Source organism: Struthio camelus, chromosome 15, assembly GCF_040807025.1.
Source record: "Struthio camelus isolate bStrCam1 chromosome 15, bStrCam1.hap1, whole genome shotgun sequence".
Taxonomy (NCBI): Eukaryota; Metazoa; Chordata; class Aves; order Struthioniformes; family Struthionidae; genus Struthio; species Struthio camelus.
The window spans coordinates 17,341,228-17,354,108 of record NC_090956.1 but is presented as its reverse complement, the minus strand read 5'-3'; the positions used below and the strand labels follow the sequence as shown (position 1 = coordinate 17,354,108).

At 44.7% G+C, this 12,881-nt stretch overlaps 1 protein-coding gene across 2 annotated transcripts in view; it reads left to right on the top strand.

Annotated features, from left to right (window-relative positions):
* Positions 1 to 12,881, top strand: part of LOC104147557 (syntaxin-binding protein 4) — a 63,327-nt gene that overhangs the window by 24,513 nt on the left and 25,933 nt on the right. For both annotated transcript variants that reach the window (XM_068908204.1, XM_009680287.2), the window contains exons 3-5: positions 5,767 to 5,862; positions 6,646 to 6,715; positions 8,151 to 8,225. In XM_068908204.1, coding sequence (XP_068764305.1) covers positions 5,767 to 5,862; positions 6,646 to 6,715; positions 8,151 to 8,225 — 241 coding nt within the window. The remainder of the gene's footprint in view (positions 1 to 5,766; positions 5,863 to 6,645; positions 6,716 to 8,150; positions 8,226 to 12,881) is intronic.

The following is a 12,881-nucleotide window of genomic DNA, read 5'->3' as shown; positions in this document are numbered from 1 at the left end:
TGCTCTTCCATGGGCTTTGCCAAAACTGAGATCCTCCACAACACTGCTCCAGAACTTTGTAGTGTGTGAACGACTTCCTGCCCTCGGGATTGCTCAGGGTCCACCATGCGTTCTCCTCAATAAATTGAAATTACAAATGTAGATGATAAGCTGAGGACTACTTGGCAAGGTTACTGGTCCTTGGATGGCCTTTAGGAACTGCTCATTCTGAGTATTTAAACTCATCAGAGAAACAAGCTCACATTAGTTAGGGTTTAGGTTTCCTTAGAACTAAGAACACTTGTTAATTATTGGCTAGGTTTCTAGCTCTTGGACTGGGTAACTAGGATTTCTGCTGTTGAAGAATGACTTTGGTAGGATCTCTCAGTCTGTATTTTATTCATGCGGTATATGGGAGTTCAGAGTAAGTTCTTTGCTCAGTGAATATGGTATTTTAATCTCCAGAGGTAGATTTGGTTGAGTTGATGGGATTTTAGCTGATGGATCAGATTAGCTTATTAAAGGAGGGGAGACAGAAAAGCCTGACAAGGATGTTGCTGATGCCTGCAAGGTAAAGATGCACAGGTGATGCATCCCATTGTGAGCCACCTTGTTGGGTCCCATATGCTTTCTTTCCACCCCTCTGTGGCCAGAAGAGGGGAGGGCTTTGCAAGGTCTTGCAACATGTTTAGTAGGCTGTAATCGTACAGCTTTTCTGATACTATCATTGGCTTCCTCTGTACTCTTTTATGAGACATGAAAGACCCAAAATAAGCAGTAGTCCTCCAAAAATCATCCTTCTTTACTCAGAACCTAGCCCAGAGAAGTCCTTGCAGAAGCTCCATGTCTGCCATATATTTTTAGCTGGTCCTGCAGTGCTCACTGTGTTCTGGAAAAAAGAAACCTCTGTGAACCTTTGTTTGCTGCTAGCTTCTTGCATTCAGATCCTGGTGTTTTTCCAGCATTCTTTTTTTTAAAAGTAGAATCAGTCTACTTCATGCTGGCACAGCAGGCCAGCTTTTGGCCCCAGGTCTGTTGCTCTTCAGCTTTAAATGGAAACCCACATGTGAACCTCAGCAAAAGTTCAAAGAGGTTATGTGGCAGCTCCTAAAACCTGGGCTTTGAATTAAAGAATAGTCATCAAAGGAAAGTGCTGATTAAGAAGTATTTCTCAAACACTGAGATCCCATTATCTTGACCTTGGTCTTAAAACAGGGCAGAGAGTGATTCACCTGTGAACTGTCCCTTCATCCAGACAGAAAAAGCTGGCAGAGACTGAAAGATCAACAGAGGGATTAAGGGAAATGTAATTGAACATTGCTAGCTTAGATACAAAGCAGGAGTCCTCTCCACAGCATGTATTGAGCGAAGCAAGGCATAGCAGCACACAGCGCTGATGGAGCCAGCACTGGGACACAAACCCACGGCAGGTCAGAACCACTCTTCATTGAACATATGATGCAATTGGACCAAAACCAAGTATTAGCTCTCCTCTAGCGCTTTCCTGAGAGAAGTGTTTCCAAAGCTGAGTGACCCGGTTTACATGGGGAAGACGGTCCCCAAATGTAAATATGTCAGCAGTACTGTGTTGGGAAGCAGGGCTGGAATAGGAGGCTTTTGGATCTTGCTCCTAGTCCCGAGGCTCTGGACCATGCCACATATCTGTTGCTTGGATGCCAAGCATCCTCAGAGCCACCAGAGATGATTACAGTTGGACTAAACAAGCAGATTAGCCAGAATGCCCCTTGACCCGTGGTATATAGAGCTGCATGGAGATCCAAGAGCAGGTGAGATTATAGGCCTGAGAAGTTGAGAACTGTGACACTGGCATTAGTGGGAGCAGGATTAAGTGCACCAGTGCAGCTCAAGGCTCTTAAAGAAATTTAAAGGGTTGTTAAGAATTTCATGCAAACTCTGTGTAGGTCACTCTAAACTACAATCCAACCTGGAATTTCCCTGTAAACTTTTATTCTGCAAAAGAGAAACTACTGGAGACATCAGCATCAACTCCAGGACCCTTGCCAGGAAGGAAAGATTAAAGGGAGAGATCCAAAATAGGCTAGATTATCTGGCTCTAAGTACGACTTAATAAGCATTATGGTGGGACTTTGATGCTGTGATAATTAAAGAGCTGTTATTTACCTAAACTGGGTCCCAAATATAAATTTGGTTGAAGTGTTTAAAATATGAAAACTCCCATGAATGCCACCACAAACTAAAAGCTCCAAACAATAACCAGAGCAAAACCTCGCAGAGAAGTGGACTACTGAGCCACGCAGAACTAGTGTTTTTTACTGTTCTAAAACATTTGAGATTAGAAATTTTGTGGCTTGAGCAATGCCAGAATTTGATTCAGACTTAGTGGCACAAGTAAGAGGATGTCCTGAGTTTGGATGAGGCCTTGAACTGGATGACTCCTTCCTACTCTTCCATGCCCTAATGGGGAATCCCTAGTGTAATACTGCAGCAGAGGGGCAGAGCGCACCAAGGAGGGACAGGCAGTTTGCGGTGCTGCAGGTTCCCAGCTCTACTGCCGGAACGACGTAGGTGGGAGGGTCGGGTGGGTGGCAGGGAGATGGAGTCAGCGGGCAGGTTTGTTTGCCAGCAAGGCAGTTCAAAGTCAGTTTTCCCCTTGTCAAAGTTCGAGTGTGTCTGGGAGTAATGCTGTGAGTAATCACTGATTTTAATAACAAGATCGGATTTTCTGCTGACATTGTTGGGGATAAAGGAGGATTTGTAGATACTTCAGCTATATTAAGCCATTATTACAATTGATTTGTGGACACAAAAGGGAAATGAGTCATTATTGCTTTTGATACCTAGACAGAGGAGCCTGCAGAAGCCACCCTCTGTCACAAACAGACCTCATTGCATTGGTATGTGATATTATAGTTGCAATTATTTTGAGATGCAAATCTTACATGATGTCTCATGCATTTTATCGTCTCTAATTACTTTAGGTACTGGTGCACAGAAAGATGTACGACTTATTTTTGAGTCATCATATTGGCTTAAGTATAACTTTTAGCGTCTTCCCTCCCCTCAGCAAGTGCTGTGACTTTGCCTCTGTGAGATTCCTGTCTCTGGAGTTGGAGCATCCCCTTGCCGGGAGCTTCCTAAACGTGTTTCCAGTGTCAGTGTCTGCTCCATGGGGTTTCTTGTCCAGGTCTCTCTTCATGCCCGACTTATGTGACCATATCTCACATCTGCTTGTGGCATAAAGTCTACCACCAGCCACCCCAGCTGTGCCAGGAGTCTGCTGCTGGGTACTGCCAAAAACTGACTGAGAGGATTTATAGCTGAGGATCCTCCGTGATGAGTAGACCAAGTTTGTTTTAGCTTTTGTCACTCATAGGAAGTTTTGTCTACCTTCAGTTGCTCATGGGGATGCAACATCTATCATCCTCTGGAATCTAAAGGTACCTGACCTGCCAGACACGTCAGGCCAGTCCTGCTCAGTGAGGCTGAAGGTGTTCAGATGTTCTGGTATTCCCAGTTACCACCTGTCCTGTCTCCATAGTCACGTCGCCTAGCCAGTTCTTACTACTCTGCACAATGCAATTCCTGTTATTTCTTGAAACTTTTAAAGTAGCCCATTTCACTTAAAAAAAAAAAAAAAAAAAAAAACAACAAAAAACACCTGTGCTGTGCCAGATAATCTGCAATGAATTAATTACTGGTGACATTTGCAAACACCTACTTGACAGGGTATTGGATTGAGAATATGCCACTACCAGTGGTTCATCATCTCTACTCCTGCCCAGAGGGCACAGTGACAGCCATGTGCTCCATTAGTCCCACACCAAGGTGCAAGGATTCAATTTGCAATAGCCCAAAGAGGTACCTCTTCTGCACAGTGTTTCAGACTTCAGTGGAATTTTTAAGACTGCTGTGGAGAAGAATGTTGGTGTTGTACAACACTTTGATGCATCAAGCCCAGCCCGGAATGTAATGCCATCACTCGGATGGCATTGGGGTTTCGTGTTTAGGAGAAGCAGCGAGGGATTGGTGTGTACGTGAATGAAATGAAAAAATCATGGCAATCTGGTTTTAATCACAACTTTAATGCATGGTAACTTGAGAGTTTAACCCTTTCCCTAAAGGTCAGAAGTGTCCCAGGTGAAGAGACAAGTCAGACATCTGAGTATACCTGAACACACAACTGGCCGGTGGTTTTTGTAGACCATCAGAGAATTCACTCTGGGGGGAATGGTGTTGCTGAGTCTCTGTGGGGCCTTCAGAAACACCATTTCTGCCTCCTTAGTGTGGCACTAAGGTCACTACCCATACTTCCCAGTGTCCTCTGAAGATGCTTAGTGATTTAAAAGTTCAAGGAGCTGTCAGAGGAGAAAGTTATCGGTCTTGAAGCAGGGAGTGCCAGAAGTGACCCCTTCTCAGTGGATCTACTGCTTTCTGTGGTGCCGCTTGCCCTCAGGGTGCCCTCGTTCTCACCTCATGTTCAGAACAGCAAAATGTCTGATCAGCAGGCCTCTGGGAAGATTTGTTAATTAAAGCCAGGCTTTTTAATCCTACTGTCCAGAGCTCGGATCATAGAAGCAGGATTTAATGAGCCCCTGACAAGTAAGTCTCTTCAGCCTTTTCCTGCCGGACAGCTTATGTAATTCTGTGCGGCCATGAGAAAACAAGTGCAGCTGCAGTCCCATCAGCTACGGAGAGTTGTAGCATTTGGAGCGGTGAATATGCATTCAGGGGTGGTCCAAATATGCACCCCTGAATATGCATTCAGGGGTGGTCGCAGCCCCTGGCAAAGATGCCTCAAAGCATCAGTTGCTTGTACCCATACTTGACCTGTACGCTGAGGGACTGTGGGCTATTACTGGACAGAACTTGCTGTGTTTTCATGTTGTTGTGATGAGGAGAGAGAGTGGGTCTGGCTGAAAAGGCTGATGTAGCGTTATACAGACGTACACAACATTGGAGGCACTGCTTCCAATGGATGGTGTTGCAGAGCCCCAGTTGTACAGTAGTGTGGTAGGGTTTTTCAGAGTAGCAGAGCAGCAAAGATCTCTACGTCCTGGCTCTCAGGCAATGCTCTTGCCCACAGTAATGTTTCCTATGACAAAATTTCATTGATTTCATCAGAGGAATGAGCACAGGCTGAACCATCCACAGCCAGTGACTGAGTTGAATTCTTCCCTGTCAGTGACTGATTTCACTGCAGATGATGAATTTTCTGGTTGAAAGAAGGTGCCTGCTCCTTGCCTATACGTTTCGTGGAAACTCTCTCTAGTTATTGTTTTTGAACAGATGCTATTAGATGCTTAGCCTTTATGTCATGTCACTGGCCCCACCCCGTCACTTCTGCTGCTTCACTTGCTGCCAGAGCTCCTTTCAGATGCGAGTGTGTTGCTGCTGCTTGTGTAGTGCCGATGATACGCAGGATATCCCACAAATGTTTTCAAAAACAAATCATAGATTCAAGAACTGGTTATGCCTGAAAGAAACTAATAGAAGAGTTGAGCTACATTAGTGATTCTGCTGGTCATGCTTGAGTAAACGTCTGCAATCACCTTCTTGCACGGTTTACCTAACGGGAGGTGATACCATCCCAAGTGTACGTTCCTCAATTGTGTTTCTGTGCTTTGCCAAATCTGTGGCATAAAAAGGCGGGGGGGAGGTCAGAGATTGCCCTAATGCACTGTTGTCGTGATGTCTTGGAACTGTGTGGGAGGTTGCTTCCCTCCGAGATGGCCCAGAATAGCACTCTCCCATGGAAACTACACTTGTTCATGCCTTCATGGAACAGGGTAATTTCTCTCTCTGTAGGTATTAAGGTAATTGGTGGTATCAAGGAGCTCACAGGAGAAGAATATGGAGTTTATGTCAAGAGGATCCTACCAGGAGGTGTTGCTTATGCTGATGGTGAGTTAAACATGGTGTGGAATATTACAATTTGAGAAAAGTCAAAAGACAGTGTACTTATTTTATACATTGCATTACTGGACACTTGAGACGTTTCTTCCCAGATTTTCTAGCAGTGGGAAGTCATTGTAATGTCTGACAGCAGCCTTCTGTCTCGATTCTAGGGCATTTAGATGATTACTTCACTATTTTTAAACCAAGATACATCTACGCTACAGAAAGAACTCTCTCCATTTTATGATACCTCTCTTTTCCTAAGTCATTAAACACATGTAGCCTGAAAATGGCCTGAGATCCTTCTGCAAACTCTGGCTTGGCCTGGACCATCGATTTCATTCTGAACTTCTTCAGATAAGTCGGTATTAGATGAGGGTCTGCAGAGCTGACCTTTTATAACTTAAGCCAAAAAGATTTTTCAAATGTTACAACAACATGTGTTCATCTAATAAAGAAGAATAAATCCAGAACAGGTGGAGGTGAAACTCATGTTTTTTTTCTACCTGACCTCAAAAATTAAATCAAGTAAAAGCTTTACTGCATTTGTATTTGCTGTCATACCTTCCTACAGCATAGGAAGCACTGTGACAATGACACAAATTGTTTAGGGAGGCTATAGAAACTTCATCTGTGAACATCTTGAAAAATAGGTTGGATAAGTATCTCTCAGGAATGACTTAGGTGTATTTCATCCTGTCTATGGGTAAAGGGAGGGACTTCTCAACCTCTCCAAGTCCCTTTTAGCTGTATTTTCTGCAGTTTCTATCCCTTGGTTTTCTTTCCTAGGTCGTCTGCAGCCGGGAGACCAGATTCTGGAGGTCAATGGAGATTCTCTAATTGGAGTTACAAGCGAGAGGTACCATATCCAAACAGAGTCTTTGCATTCCTATTGGTTTTATGTAATTCTGTGAAGTGGTTTAGGCTGCAGGTTGCATGAAGAGCACCAGCGTGTTGCTTTGTCCATATTCTAATGTAAGCAAAGGGTTTCTGCATCCAGCACTCCTCCTAGGAGCCAGCTGTGCTACGGGACTGTAACAGAATGAAAAGTTTCTATCTAAAAATAGACCATGGAACCCAAACTGTACCATGAGAAATTTATATTTGGCTCTGGAACGCTGGCTGAATCTGGCCTCGGCTTTTCTTGCAGAAATAGTTGTTGTCCTAATATTTTTTAGCCTTCTATGCTCAGTGCTGTAAGAATATACAGATGTTACACAAAACTAAGTTACTGTTCCAGTCCAGCACTGTGCTGGGATGAAGGGGGGGGACTTTATGTTTTGTACTGTCTCTGTGCCTTTCAATTCTGGGCATTCACTGGAGTATTCCTGCAATCTGCTTGACTTTGCAGTAGTGTTTAATATCTCACCCGGAGCCACACTGAAGCCTTGAACTGCTGTAGAGCAGTGCTCTAGCTACTCCCCTTTTGCTTATGACACCCCCTCTCCATCTGTTGCTGTTTCCCAGCAAGCCCCTCTGCTCACAGCCATGCAGGAGATTAGCCAATACATAAACACAGCAGTGCTGCTGCGCTCAGGGGATTCCCTCCAGAGCTGCAATCCAGCCCCTTGTCTCAGTGCCAAGAATATAATTAACTGATCCAGATGAGCACCACACTTTTGGGGCAGTGAGCCATGTCCTGGGCTGATTTTCCTTTAAATATTGTGCTAAACCACTGGCTGCCTTGCATTTCTGCATGTCACTCTTAGGCTACCACAACTGGATGGACCTTTAGAAAGCAGCACAAGGAGCTTCTCCAGCTCCCAAATCCCCAGAGCCTGCTGTTCTTAATGGAGGATGTTCCCTATTACATTTCTGCAGCTACCGGGGCCGTGTCACGCAGGGATGCTCTGTCTGGCCAGCAGACCTCCAGTGCTTTGCCTCTGACTCCAACTGGCGTACATGTATTTTGAACCAGGAAGTAGTGCATATCTCTGAGAAGGAACCTTCCAGAGGGAAGAGGTGTGCTGGGAGGTATCTGCCTGCTAGCATGAACATCTTCTGGGTTTGCTTTACTGTCAGGAGCTTCTAAGTTAGGGGGAAAATCAGGCAGTGATCTAGTTTCCCTCCGACCGTGCTCCCAGGCAAGGAAATCAAGGCTACTCAACAGATATTTGCTCTACCAGAGGCCCCTCCCTCAAAAAAGTCGTTTGGCTGCTGTTTAGTGTTTGCCCAGGACATGGCTCACTGTTGAGTTTGACGTGAGCTTTGACATGCCGATGAGCACGCTTGGTGGTGCGTTGCTGTAACCCAGTGTTGACATGTTAGTCTTGTTCTTGCCTGCCTTCTTGCAGGGCTGTGGATATCCTCAGAACAGCGTCTGCCACCAGCCACATGCGCCTTCTTATAGCTCGAGATGATGATGCAAGGTAAGGCGCTGTCATACGCTTAAGAAGGGGAGATGTGGGACTTGTTGGCACCAATTGTAGCTGGATTGTCTTTAAACTAACCAGGCTCATCCTCTCAAACTAACCAGGCTCATCCTCTCTCTAGCTGTGGCTGTGTTAGAGCCACATGCCCTCTCTTCTCTTGGGGCGCATAGATGCTGTTTTTGCTCACTTCCCAGCCTCTGTTTCCACTGCTAACACTTGGAACAGGAATTGCACAAACGAAATCAAAGCCTGTGAAGAAGATGGCCAAGAGTCTTCCTTAACTCTAAAACAGTGGAGGCATTCTGAAGTTCACAATGGGAACAAAAACAAAGTCACTGTCTCCCAGCTGCAGACCTAGCTCACAACCCAGCCAGCTCATCAGATCCGTGGAGAATCCAGGCACTAAGCAGATTTTCAGAGGCATTTCTTTAGCCACAGTGTGAGAACTGTCCCCAGGAAGCACCAAGGCAGCACTAGCATCACCCCTGGGTTATCCATCACAGGCAATGGGGAGGCCCTTTCCGCACTGTGGTATGTAGTGTTGAGATGCATATGGGTTTATGACATCCTGCACAGTGATTTGAATCAAGACCTACAGGGACAGCAGGATCATCCCTTTCACTTTCTGTTAGATACATTATGCTAAGGGGGTCTTTCACCTGGATATGTTTCCAAATTTCAAGGCCTAGGAAGGGCTTTAGAAATAGACTGCTACCTTCCCCAAAGAATTCCTCTCTCCCAGAGAAGAAGGTGAGATTCTCCCTGAAATCTCTCCACCAACTACTCCCTGGAAAATCTTGCTTTCTCTAGAGGCAGCTGGAGGATTTGAAATGAGAAAGAAAGAGTTCAGATCTGTCCTGGCTAGATTTAAGTTGAGTGTGAGACAATGAGGGTATCAGGAGAGAGGGCAGGGTTATAGAAACCAAGCTGTGGGATTAGTGAGATCCTTTAACTATATTCAGCTTACATCTCCTAGGGTATCTGATGCAATGTGCTGGAGCATCCTGTCCCTTCTGAATAAAAATACATGTCTGGAAACTTGAGGTGCAGCAGGAACCGCTGAAATTAGAGTGGGTTAAGGTAGAGTGCAGTTCTGGGCAGGCAGCCAGGGTCTGAGATTGAGCTTATGCCAAGTGTGAAATCCAGAGCAAAACTGCTCATTGCACGGAGCCCATATGCAAAATGACTGCAAAAGCTAGTGGCTTCCAGTCATGAGGGGCAACAGGACTTAGTTTGATGGCTGCTTCCTGATAAGCAGAGACAGAACAAGACTGCAAAGGAAAAATCAGCTGTACGCCAGAATGCCAAACCAACAGGCACTGCATTGTGTGCTGGTGGCACGCAGCTCAGAGGGCTGGCATGGAGGCCTGCAGAGGTTGGCGGGACAGAGGTTTGCACTGAATGTGGGTGGCTGAAGATCAGACAATCGTTTGTTCAGTATTCCTACAACCCCTCAGGACTGGAGATTCATTCATTGGAGGCCTCATTCATTATCCATCAATGGCTACAGAACATTATGCCTTGGCAAAACAGTGAGAGCCCTGTGATGAAAGGGATAAGGCTAATCTTGATGCAGTTATCTTTTGGAAGACATATCTTATATTAATGGTTTTAGCAAGTTCTATTCTGCTCTTCAAGTAAAAATAATATCTCAAATTATTACAGTAACCAACAAGTTCCTGAGTCAGCTGCTGAGGAAGCACTGAGTGAAGTGATTAGATCATTCAAATTAGACTTGGGAATTTGTCCATTTTGGTCTGAGTAAACTTGCACAGGTCACTGCAGTTCTCCGTGCTGCAGTTATTCTACTTGTGAACAGTTTTCCTTGCTTTAGGTGAGGAATTAGTAGTGGGCTTCCTGCACTGTCCGCTGTGACCAGAACTGGATGCCACGAGGGAGTTGGATTCCCTTATCTGAGCAGCTCCCTAGAAACCCCCACATAGGCTGATCAGAAGCAGGACTTGCTCGTATTTCTTGTGGCAACACTTTGTTTCTTGGCCAGTGCTCCCAAAGCAGGTTTTCTGCCTTTACCCTTGTTTATCTGTTCTGAGCTCTTCAGGCATCTCAGCATGCCTCCTAATATCTTAAATTGCAGCAGATGTTCCTTAAAATAGATGCATGCGTGACTTTGTCTGCAGCTACAGTTCCTTCGTGCATCTGTCAACAGAGCCTCCAATCACCCTGAGAAATAGACTTCTAATAGACAGTGGAGACAGTGAGGGTAACCAAACTTCAAACAATTTATTTGGCCTCCATTTGCTATTGGTTATCTGTTAAATCTGCAAAAGGTTACCCAGAGGGCCAGTGGGGAAGTAATCAATTTAATATTTTTTTAAAGATTTGCAGAGATTTCACTTGCATAATCATCTCACAAAATGTTTAATACACAAATACATATCTCCTGGATTAAGAGCTGTGGAAGAGGGAGAAGGATTTTTCTGCTTTCTACTTTTTTTCCCCTTAGTTTTGTCTTTATTTTTTTGATTCCATATTATCTTTTAATGATGTCCTTGAGCTCAGCCAGGCAGGCATCCCTCTGTCCCTGGGAGTGTCAGGAATGCCTGTTGACACGGATGTAGCTGTGGCTGGTGTCACTTTGCTGTCTGGGTTTTAAAGGAGGAGTGACTCCGCGAGTCACAGGGCAATGGGGAGAGCCTGATTCTCATTTATACTAAGGCCCTTTGCACTGCCCTCTCACCCTAAAATTACCCTGGTGTGAATAAGAAGCAAGGCAGCCCAAACAAATTGCTGTTGGCTTTGACGTCTTGTCACCTTCAAACGGATGGAGTGAAAAACTGGTCTTCTCAGGATGCCTTCCTTTGAGCCCAGGCATTAATGCCAGCATGATGCTCATAGGAGGGGGCCCTTCAGGAAGCTGTTGCCGTGACAGACTGGGACAATTATCTTCTTCCCTTCTGACTTCTAAAAGAATGTCAGTAACAGAAGTCACATCCACGGAGCTGCTGCACCATTAACGCGAATGAAGGAAGAGCAGTCTTGTACTTTCATACTGTCTAGCAAAGTAGCTCATGTGACATACAAGCCAAAGGAATCACACTAGGAGATGTATTTGCGGATGTCTATTTGCAGATGTTCTCATGCAAGCTTTCTTCATAAATCCAGAACATGTCGCTGTGAAATAAGGTACTCTGGAGGGTGAAATGTGATGGCTCTGAATTTGAAAGAACATTCAACCTCCTTGCCAATTTTCCCAGTGACTCAGTTGAGTAGCATTTTGTTGTGGCTGCCCTTGGGTGAACTTGACTTATAAATGCTGTTATTTGTTCCTGAAGTTAATTACAAGCCCAAATTGCCTGCGCTATTAATGGAATTTAGTTCCCGCATGTATAAGATGCATGCTTTCAGCTTGTCACGTCAGACATGCTGCAGAGAACTACAGTAATGCTAGGGTTTAAAGCAGAAAATTCAGATCTAGAGCTTAACATGCCAAATTCGGAAGATATTTGAATCTGATTTTGTCTGTGCTCATCTCTAGCTAATGAGGATAAACTTACTGTGTGTGTAATTATTGTTTATTCATTCTCCACCTGCAAGTTGCAATAGCTCCTTGTTTCCATAAGTTGCATAGATATCGTCCTAGTCTTTCGGCTTTATTGTTGTGAGAAAGCCTGTTTGTGCTGTACCTCCTTGTACTTGCAGGATGAAATGCTAAATGCAGTGCATGTGTGTGTGGTATGCACAGTCACCTTGGTGAAAATTTATTATTATATTAATAAGGCCAGCATCGGAAGAAATAAGGCAGGTAGTCTGCTTTCATCTAAATGTACCTCTTTACCATGAACAACTTCCAGATTACACATACTTACATCCAATCAAAAATTATAAAATCCAGGAAACATAAGATTGCTTTCTTTTACCTGGCATTCATTGCAAAATGATTTCTAGCATCACGACACAATTGACTGAATGACAGCAATACAACCTTCCCTGTATTCCTGCCAAGGAAGAGCGTTTCCCTGTATTTCCCTATTTCCTAGTATGGCCTTTCAAAGGTAACCATTTGCAAAGCTGTAGTGTGGGATTATTTCTTCTTGTTTTGATTTCAGTGCTAAATCTGTGATCTCTGTTCTGTTGCTTGTGCATTCTGGGACGTTTGCAGAGGGCAGGAGGAGTGAGTGGGTTTTGTACTTTGTGAGTGACCACAGAGGACAGACCTGAAGGTGTCTCAGGGACGCTTTGCTTTCTTTGTGCTGCATCGTGCATTCGCACATCACTTCTAATCTCTCCCCAGTTTTCTCCCCCCCACCACCCCCCCAGGTTTTGCAAGTGGGGCAGGGAGGGCTCGTGCATGCTAAAGCCACCCCTGTTAATCGATATCCAGGAATTAGCAGAGAGGCTGTAACTGAAGTTCATGCTTAGCCTGGTGCAAATGCAAGATAATCCCTTTTTATTGTGAGCCAGATGGTGCTGAATTACCTCTCATTTGTGTGACGGTGGCACTGGCTCAGGCAATACCTAGAAACTAGCTTCAGTCATTTGACTGTGCATATGACCACTTAGTGCTAACTTGAAGGCATGTGCTGGGACTGAATCCTACAAGCCTCAGTTATTCCAGGATCATAAGCTGCTCTTTGAGGAAAAAACATGTATCCCTTTAAACAGAAGCTGAGATGTGCATGTGATTGCTGCTTC